This window comes from Coturnix japonica, chromosome 1 (assembly GCF_054131305.1).
Source record: "Coturnix japonica strain WE chromosome 1, WE-NBRP24, whole genome shotgun sequence".
Lineage (NCBI taxonomy): Eukaryota > Metazoa > Chordata > Aves > Galliformes > Phasianidae > Coturnix > Coturnix japonica.
Window position 1 is genome coordinate 95,015,269 of NC_140663.1, and position 10,718 is coordinate 95,025,986.

The 10,718-nt window shown below is 40.5% G+C and overlaps 1 protein-coding gene across 1 annotated transcript; it reads left to right on the plus strand.

Annotated features, from left to right (window-relative positions):
* Nucleotides 1-7,542: 7,542 nt before the first annotated feature.
* HEMK2 (HemK methyltransferase 2, ETF1 glutamine and histone H4 lysine) lies at nt 7,543-10,514 on the plus strand. The gene is made up of 6 exons (XM_015880990.3): nt 7,543-7,713; nt 7,842-7,928; nt 8,822-8,912; nt 9,010-9,093; nt 9,266-9,407; nt 10,070-10,514. The coding sequence occupies exons 1-6, from the start codon at nt 7,571-7,573 to the stop codon at nt 10,177-10,179; spliced, it is 657 nt and encodes a 218-aa protein (XP_015736476.2). The 5' UTR covers nt 7,543-7,570; the 3' UTR covers nt 10,180-10,514.
* The last annotated feature ends 204 nt before the right edge of the window (nt 10,515-10,718 follow it).

Consider the following 10,718-nt stretch of genomic DNA (forward strand, 5'->3'; position numbering starts at 1 on the left):
TGATAGAGAAAACTGTCAGATGCAAAATACTCTTTTTCAACATAGTCACTACCATTACCTATCTATTTTTGTCATTGATGAACAAAAGCCTGCAGGCTGCACTCACAAAAATCTTCACCAGTGGAGGTGACCAACTGTTTCATAGCTGCTCTGATGTTGTCATCGCTGGGAGGATGTTGCCCACACAGTCCATCTTTCATTGTCCCAAGCAGATGGAAATCAGTAGGTGCCAAGTCTGGATTATACAGTATGTGTAGCAGAACAGTTCAGCTAAGATTGGTGATGTGCTCCATGGACTTCAGACTGGTATAGGGCCTGGTGTTATCGTGCTGCATGAGAATGGCTGACTTATTCTCTAGCCTGACTCTGAAATTTTGAGCCTTCAGCTTAGTCAACATCATGACATAGCAGTCAGAGTTGGCAGTTTGTCCAAATCCAAAAGGATCGATCTTTCCTATCTCAAGAGAGTACACATCAGTCCATCCACTGTAGACTGTGCCCTGAACTTTTTTTTCAATGAGGAATTAACATGTTGCCACTCCATTTACAGCTGTTCTGAATTGGGTTCATAGTTGTCACACCGTATCTCATTGCTGGTAATGATGCAATCCAGGAAACTGTCACCTTTAGCCTCATAGTGGTTCAATAGGTCCTGATAAACTTGCATACAGTGTTCTTTGTGTTTCTGTATTTGTTTATGTATAAGCATCTGTGGGACCTACCTGGCACAAACTTTGCGATAATCCAGCATTGCCTCCATCATTTCCAATGCACTGAAGCTGATGTTCAGCTCTGTACATAGCTCCTCTGTTGCACAACAACAGAATTTTGGTAGGAAGGTTCAACTTCTACTGCCATACCTTCAGCATTCACCTCAGATGCTTGTGGGCTGACTTAATAAAATAGGAAGCGTTCATTTCAGAGCAGCCCTCATATTTTGCACATTAGGGTCTATTTCCTATAGTCTGTCAAGATGCTTTATTTCCATAATACTCAAGAAAATCTTCCCTCTGATGTGCCTTAGGAGATGTAGCAAGCTAGCTGTATCAACACCCACTATGTTGGTAGACAGCTGCCTAACATCCCCCCTTTTGAACCATGAGTATTAGTAATGGAGTCATTATGAAAGACATGTCAAGTCTGTTTTGAAACAAAAATCCTTTTTAATATTTCTTTATTAGATTTTCGTATTAAAATACACACAGGGAAAACTGCCACCCAAAATGTAATTACATGCAGATTATGTTTAGTTTCATAACAGTCACACTGGTTATCTGAACACATTAGCATTGTCCAGCAAATAATACAGATAAGACTGTGCTGGCAAAAAGTTTGTAATGTATCCAAACAAAAAGATAAAAAGTGTCATAATATTTAGAAGTGCAAGAATCACCATCTGTTAATCTAAGATCAGTATCGGTGTAATCATTATCAGCAGTCAGTATCAGCCAGAAAAAGGTACATAGAATCTTCTACACGGTGGGTGTTTTTCACTGCCATTTTTGCAAGTATCTTGTATAATAAACAATTCCCAAGCAAGTTTTCAGATAACAGCAAACTGGGAGGACCAGTTCTGTTCCAGAGGGTTAAGATGCAATGGATGCAGATTGAAATATATGCTTCAAGCAGATTATAAAGAAAAACACTCTCACCCTGAAGAAAGTCAGGCTGCGGAGTAGGTTGCCAGTGAGGCTGTGCAGGCTCCATCTTCACAAAGCTTCAAAACTGCCTGGCAAACATACTGGTCTGATGCCAGAGCTGGGCTTGCTTGGGGCAAGAGAAGGAGAGACCTCCTGTGGCCCTTTCCATCTGGGTCCCTCTTTCATCCTGTAATTAGATCAAAAGAAATTTAAAAATACCAACTCAAGCCTTCTCACAGCTCTTGGACATTCTTAGGATAACTAAAAATAAAGGAGGTTACTCAGGTAAAGGGAAAAATTAGTGAATTTCTCCCCATATTTCTGGTGTATCATGCTTCACTGAGTCAACAGAAAATTACATTTTTTTACTACAAACATCTCTCAGCTGTCACTGTTCATGTAGATTAACAGCATTGGAATTAAAACTAAGTGCATAATGCTTTAATAACCTGGCTGTTTATTATACCCTATTTTAAATGACCATTTGTGGGTGGCTGCATCCCTTGAAGGATTAGTGTCTTATTTAACATTTCAATTTCTTCAGTTCATGTAATGCGTTTTCAGCGTTCACTTTTATAAGCTTCAATCACATAATTACTTTTTCCTTCTCTAGCATCCTAATCTACTCTTCAGAATGTACTTTTTAGACTAGCATGACTACTACAGACAGACTAACCTGGAGGATAACTCATGTTAATTTTAACCTTTTTTAAAAGGAATTCCATTCTTCTAATAGTCAGGAAGGAATATGAGTATATTGCTATGAGGCTGCATATTATTTTCATGTTTTCTCTTTCTCGCAGTTCTCCAGAGATCTTGGAGACAAAGTAAGAAAGCAACATCAACTCTAGCAGTCATGTTCAAGCACCTCACTATTTGGCAGGCAGGAAATATGATGGTTTGTTTGTTAGAAACCAGTGATAAAACACATCTTTAGTCTTATTTTCCTTTCAAAACTAACACTCTAAAATGGCCAGAAAATAAGGAAGTGCCCTTAACATAGTTGAAGGAGCCAATCTGCCTCCAAGTACATTGTTTTAGTTTCTTGTGGAGAACAGACATCATTCCTAACCTCTAAAGGAGGCAATCTTGGTAACTCAGTTATAAAAGCTTCACTATAACTCCGCTGCTTGAGGTGTTGTATTTTAAGATGTAATGTCACAGGAGTTGATCTTGTGACTTAAAAATCCCAAGTCTCTTTCTTTTTATTATTTATTTTATTTTATTTTGCATTAGCAGTAGGTTTTTCCTTGGTTTCTGGCCCAAACCCAGGTAAAATAATTATGTATGACTACTTAACTAAATCTTCTCTTTCTGCTTAGCTGAATATGGTATTACTCATTTTCTTTCCTGAAGTGTTGAAATACTTCTGTACGCTATTAAAATGTTTCTTGCCTTTTCCCTGAGGTAGCTGCATTGCAATGATGAGTGACGCAATTCCTTCAATATAATAGTTTATAATTGGTTTGTAAAGTTTATTATGTACTCTGGGATCTTTCCAAGAAGAGATACAAACAAGTATCCATCACTCTTACTTTACAGCATGTCATCTCTGGACCTCTTCTTAGCAGGTTTAGAAATTCCATAGCTGTGATTAAACATTACCATGCCACAGTGTATTGAAGCAATGTCATGATGTAAGGGCAAGAATTTCCATCAGTCAGTAGAGAAGCAGAAGAAGTGAACAGAGATTCAAACTATTCACTGTAGAACTGTAAAAGAAAATGTGTAAAAGATAGCACTGACTCGTGTGAGAGTATCTGTGAAGAATGTGGAATGGGAAAGATTTGTTGGTGCAGATTTTTACAGGCGCAGCATGCAGGCTCCTGTTCATTGCTTTGTTCTTCACCCAATGCTCAAGGAAGCAGTAAAAATATTATAGTACCTGTATCATCAAAGATGTTACTGCTTTGTGACTTTTGACTACGTTGCTACAGGTATGTCAAGGAAAATAAGCATTCATGACTGACTGGGTAACAAGTTAATATAGTTAAACAAAGGAGAAACTTTGGTAATTACAAGAGTAATTGATTGGAATAAACTAAGATGGCATAGTGATTAAAAATAGACATACAATGATTTTGTCCATGATGGCAACATGGTACATCTTACTACGTTACTGCAGTGTCTGTCTCCATTTCTAAAATAGAAAAATGAAACATAGTGAATTTACTTAGACTCCCATGAAGCTTTTGATGTAGTGTTATGTGGAAAAGTATATGCTAAGCTGGGGAACTGAATACAGATGATATAGCCATACATCATATTGAGAAGGAATAATACCAAGTTAAAAGTAAGTCCCTAAGGCTGACTTCCTTTAAGATCGCTCTTGAAGCTGAAATTACTTAATGTTTTTATTGCTGTCATTGCCATCACTCTTATGACAATATGTAATCATGTTCAGAACATGAACAACAGACTCTTGAAGTGGACTAGTAAAAGAATAAAACCCTATGGAATCAAGACAGCTTGTGTATGGGAAATTGGTAATCACAGCCTGAACCTCTGATTAATCAGCTGAGGCAAGTGTCGGGTCAGCTGTGGGAGCACAGGTGAGGGTAATTCAGCTGTGCTCCCGGAAGGGGTGGAGCTTGACTCCCCCTCCTCTAGACCTCATTTAAGGGCTGACCACCACTAAGGCAGCATCTCTTGGAGATTGCTCCCTGGTGGTGACTGCCTCAGCATTTCCTGGCAAAGGCATCCATATTGGTGAGTTTTTCCTCATAAATAAACTTTAGAATATCTGTTACTGTCTTTGTTACCATCTTTGAATCATTCCACCTTACAGCTTGTCACTCTTCAAGATGAAAGTCTTAAGGGCACAGGAGCAGGCTGTCCCCTAAGTCACAAAATGAGCTGGCAGGGAAGAAGACCGGTGTGGATGAGTAGGGAGCTATTCTTGAGGCTTCAGTAGAAAAAGAGAATCTACATCTAGTGGAAGAAGGGGTGGAAGACTCAGAGAAGTTGCTAAGATGTGAAGAGAGAAAATCAGAAAGGCAAAAGCTCAGCTGGAACTGAACCTGGCCACTGGGATAAAGAGGAACAAGAAACAAACCCCCTCACTGCAAGAAAGACGTTGAGGTCCTGTTCAAAGGAGGGCAACAAAGCTGGTGAGGGGTCTGGAGCACAGGCCATATGAGGAGAGTCTGAGGGAGCTGAGATTGTTCAGTCTGGAGAAGAGGAGGCTCAGGGGAGACCTCATTGCTCTCTATAACTACTTGAAGGGAGGCTGTTGTGAGCTTGGAGTCAGCCTCTTCTTTTGTGTAACTGATGATAGGACTGGAGGGAATAGCTTCAAGATGTACTGGGGAGGTTCAGGCTGGGCATTAGGAGATGCTACTTCTCTGAAAGAGTGGTCAGGCAGTGGAATGGGATGCCCAGGGAGGTGGTGGAGTCACTGACCCTGGAGATGTTCAAGGAACGTTTGGATGTTGTGTTGAGGGACATGGTTTAGTGAGTGCTATTGGTGATGGATGGATGGTTGGACTGGGTGTCTTGTAGGTCTTTTTCAACCTTGGTGATTTTATGATTCTGTGATTCTGTCAATTCTTACTTCATAATTAGATTTCTGGAAGCTATTGAGGAAAAGCTTAGGAAAAACAGATGAGCCAAAATGGTAATAAACAAACAAACACCCCACTTTTGCAACGAAAATGCAAATATGATACTGGGGCATCCCAGAAGAGACACAGTAGCTTCTGTATTTTGTCAAGCACCACTAAGGGATTACCCTTAGTGGAATGTTTTGTACAAGTAACATTCAGGGTTAAGTCAGAGTTCAATCCTTAGGCAAAGTATGAAAATACATCAAGGGAAATGAAGACAAGAGGAAACTTCTTACTTAGTCAAGCAGAACAAAGGCTGATGAGAGTCTTTCTTTGTCTACAAATCTATCAATCAAACAAACAAAAAAAACAAAGCAAACAAACAAAAAAAACCACAGCAACTGAGAACTGTTTAAAATGATGCAGCTGTTAAAAAAGAGTGAGCATAAAGCCTATCACCACCACCTTAACGCTGGGAATTACAAGGTCACCATTAGAGCACTGAAGCATTTGGAATGAAGTGCCTTTAATAGAAATACCAATAGTTAAGAAACCTAGCTCCTTTTATGAAGGCATTTTTCACTTTAAGAAAGATGCTATAAACTGTAGTTGCTTGCTGGATTCCACAGATAGAGAGATTTCTTCCAGCCTACTCTTAGCAGCACTGACATTGCAGTATCCTTGTTGGCCCTCCTTCTTCACATGCATAGGAACAGGGACACTCACAGGTCCAGCACAGGCCTACATCTCATCTGGGACACAGAGGGTCAGAAGCTGCCATGGAATGCTTGAGAAGTTTATGACTGAGATCACTGAGAGCTGACACGCAGCAAGGAAGGTATGGGTTAAGCACTGCTGTGTGTGAGAGAGACCTAGCACCCAATTCCAAATGGGACAGGGCTGCACAGCTCAGTTAGGGTAAACAGATGGCTATGATCCTTGTCAAGAACAATTTCTCATCTCTGTAAAGCTCAGTTTAATAGCATGGCACAGGCACCATTGAAAATGGGGATATTAACTTTCCAACAATTTCCCCAAATTGAAATAGAATCTGTTTTGGCAAAAACTGTACAGCTGTCTACCAAGAAAAACATTTTAGGTAGTTATATAAGCAATAAAAATAAATGTTTTATAAAATTCACCCAGAAGGACTTATAAGTATTAAAACAAACAATAATAATTAACCAGATTTCATGTACTATTGAACGGCCAAAACCAACAACTTGTACAGCTGAAGATGGTGAAGTCATTTCTTCTACTGCAGCCCAAAGCCTGACCACCTGTGGAGACTTTAAAAATATACCCCAAGAATTAATTTTCCTAATATGGACAGAGAGGAAAACTCTCTCTTCTTAACACGGTTTTGGTTTTAACAAAGTAATGGAATTTTATGCAAACTTAATGTTTTATAAGCACTTGTTTCTAAGGCACAGAAGTGAACTGCTAGGAAGATGGATGAAATGAAGGATTAAAAACCACGGGGCCATCTCCAGTCAGGCTCTGCTCACTACTGCTCCCTGGAGCAGCCTATCTTTCTCAATCACTGAAGAAAACATAGGAAGAGTTTCTAACAGAATTAGCACAGTTATCAACTTCAGTGCATCAGTCAAGGGACTTCCAGAAAAGGAAACTTTTAGTACCACCTCACAGACTGAGATCTCATTTATACTCTGTGCGGTCACCATGATGAAAGACCAAGTAATTTGCCACAGTACATTCAGGACAGAGCAGGGTTAGGAGGTAAATCGGAAGGAAACAACGGTTAATTTTGTTAGAAAAATAAGAGGTTGAGATGGGTTATGAGAATACTTCTAAATATATTTGATGGAATAAATTAAGGGAAAATAGTGTTTTAAATTATAAGATTGAGAAAAAGTTTGCTATGGAAATTGAAATTATCCAAGTGAAGTTTCTAGAACTGTTTTACATGCTACACCGTGGTGCAAGGAACCTAAACTCTAAGGCAGAGGTTGATGATTTCATTTCTGTGGTGGGGCAAAAAATGATCTTTGGGTCATAAAATCATCTTTATATTTCTGGTTATCGATTTCTGGGTATCTGATTGCATTGACTTATGTCGAAAGTGTGGGGTAAAAGGGTTTACCAGCTGATCGTGCTGGCCTTGTGTGTATTTCTGGTTATATTAATTACGTCCCCCACTAATTTCTATTGACTACCTGAAAAAGCATTGGTTTTGTGAGTAGACTAGGGAGCTGATTTGACTGGAAACGTCCTTTATTTGCTATGGAAAGCAAAAACTGCTCTCCTCCCGATCTCTGCCCTGAAGCAGCTCTTTGTAACTGAGTATTCATACGGAGCCTTGTCTCCGCCCCTTTCCACGGACGTAGTGAGCGAGTGGGCGCATGCGTGGCCTCCATAGGGCGGATGGCAGCGCCGTCTGTCCCCACGCCGCGGTACGAGCATGTGGGGCCGGGGGGCCCTTTCCGGGACGTGTACGAGCCGGCTGAGGACACCTTCCTGCTGCTGGATGCTTTGGAGAGGGATGCGGCCCAGCTCCGGCAGGCGGGGTACACGCGGCGAGCTGCTGTTGTGTGGGGAAGGCGGGGCGGGTGTCGTAACACTGCCCTGATTCTGTTGCTGCGGGACGGGCTCGTGTACATCACCAAAAAACTCACTCAGTGTTGTCTGTCTTTAGGATCGACATCTGCCTTGAAATAGGGGCTGGGTCTGGTGTGGTTTCAGCGTTCTTAGCTTCCATCATTGGAGCCGGTGCGCTCTACCTGTGAGTATAACAGTGAGACTGCTATAATAAGAGTGCCTGCAGCTCGCCGTGTGTATGTCTCGCTTTGAAGATTCCCCTTCCCATAGAGAAATATCACATCAATTCCACAGAGACGACAGTCAGTCTGAATAGAGCCTTGTATGTTTGATTGCGTACTCATTAGGCAGAGATATGACTTGAGTCACTGAATAGGGCTGGCAATAGCAGGACACGGGGAAATGGTTTTAAGTTAAAAGAGGGAAGATTTAGGTTGGATGTTAGGGGGAAGTTCTTCACTAGGAGAGTGGTGAGGCCCTGGAACAGGCTGCCCAGGGAGGTTGTGGATGCCCCGTCCTTGGAGGTGTTCAAGGCCAGGTTGGACGGGGCCCTGGGCAACCTGATCTAGTAAATGTGTATGTTTGGTGGCCCTGCCAGGCAGGGGGGTTGGAACTACATGATCCTTGAGGGCCCTTCCAACCCGGGTCAGTCTGTGATTCTGTGAATTCAGCTTTCCTGCTCCTTAGATGTTGATGCAACATTAAGTCACCTGGTTGTAGGTGGTAACTGAGATTTACTAGGGAGTGTATGCATATATACTTACATACAGAGCTGATACTGAAAATAATATTATTTGAAATGCTTATTTTCACATACTTCAACATTCAGGCAGTCATTAAGAATTGTTTTGAGTTGCTAGGGACCTTTAAAGGTCATCTAGTTAACTCCCCAAGTCTGGCCTCCAGTACAGCATTGAGTAGTGTAGCTGCTGATACACTGTGTATGTTTTCCTAGCTATTTGTCACTATTTCTTGTAAAGGCTATTCTTGAGATTGCCTTAGTCAGCACAGAGTCTACAGCGTTAATCTTGTAGATACAAGATAAGTAACCAGTAACTTACAGTGTTTTGCTTTAAGATGTACAGATGTCAATCCTATGGCAGCTTACTGTACACTGGAGACAGCTCAGCTGAACAATGTTCACCTTCAGCCAGTCATTACTGACTTGGTAAGTCAGTGCTTGGAATCAAGCTAAAGTTGACAGTGTACCTCGCTCAGAAAGAAACCAAAAATACTAACAAAGGAATTGATAATTTCATTTCTAGGTCACAGGACTGTTACCAAGATTAAACGGGATGGTTGATCTACTGCTCTTTAATCCACCGTATGTGGTAACACCTTCTGAAGAGGTAGGAAAAAATAGATGTAAAATCCACAATAAATGTGCTGGTTGTGCTCTCGGGGAGTTGGCAAATCAAATCAGCTGAGGTTTGAGAACTCGGCCTGTAATCGTTTCATTACCTCTAACATTTCTCTCATTCTGTCTTGAGAAAGATGGTTTTTTGCTTTCTTTCTTTCTAGGTGCAAAGCCATGGAATAGAGGCATCCTGGGCTGGTGGCAAAAAGGGCAGAGAAGTAATGGACAGAGTTTTTCCATTGGTAGCAGACTTGCTTGCAACAGGAGGATTGTTCTACTTGGTCACAATTAAAGAAAATAATCCAGGTGAGCAATTTGTTTGGACCCCTTTATTCCAAACCATATTTAACACTGTTAATCACATCGTTGCTCACGATAATGTCCTGGAGGCTATCAGAACTTGGCAAACAAGAACAAAGTAGTATGGAAGTTTAATCTATTGTAGAAATGGCATGGAGTGAAATTCAAATAGGTATTGTAGGCCATTTGTTAGAAATGCAGTGGTGTATTTGCACGCTGCATACATAGCATGTCATCTGTGTGGACTCTTGCTTCCATATTTGTATGGTTGACTGAAAACAGAGTGACTTTTATATAACCTGATGCCTTCCTGCAGTCCATTTTCTGAATTGATGGCTTAATGTTGTGGACTTAGAGGCAAAACCTGAATCTTTTCTCTGCACAGGTCAGAGTTGCTCTTTCTGACCTAATGCTTAATGGGTTGTACGTTATGAAGGGGTTCTGAGAAGAACAGTAATTCAGTTTTGAGTTATTAGTTGATACTACTAATACCAAAATACTGAACTTTGTTTAACAAAATGTAAACTTTATTTGTTCAGGGTGGGAGGCTATTTTGCCTAAGAATTACTGTCTAAAATGACAATTACAGCTTACACTTAGAGTTTAGTATTGCTTATTATAGCTGACTTCTCTACAAACTTAATTTAATGCTGTACTTTTTATTATAGATGAAATTCTGGAAACAATGAAGAAATATGGCTTAGAAGGTACACAGCTGCTTTCCAGACGAGCAGGACAAGAGATGCTTACTATCCTCAAATTTAGGAAGCCTGGATAACTGTTTCTATTACATATACTAGGCATGCCAAAGGTCGGATACAGAATACTGAAGTCAAATCATTTTCTAAGTCAGAATTGGACAAAGTGCATCTTTACTTCCTAATTATTGCAATGGAACTGATCAAGACTCTCCTTATTTTTATTCTGGATGTCAACCAGCTTTTATCTGGTTGTCAGCTACAGCTGTATTCTGGCTACCTGCAGGTGACTGCAGGCCAGAACGAGTGAACTGGAAGATACCATAACACATCACATTTTGCACTTCACTACTTTTACAAGAAGGAGTTTGTGTATTTATTTTTGTGGCTTATTAAAAGGACATATGTGATGTAACATTGCCCATTTTAATAGCTAATCTGTTCCTCTGTTGGGTTTAAGTGAAAATTTGGTATCGGTGTTACTCATTTTGATGTAATATAAGGCACAGCTCTCGTAGAAACTGATCTTTAAGGTTCTGCGTGAACAGAACTGTAAATGATTAGTTAGCTCTTTTCATGGGGACTAAAGCCACAAGTTTGGGTCATTTGTTTTTATTTC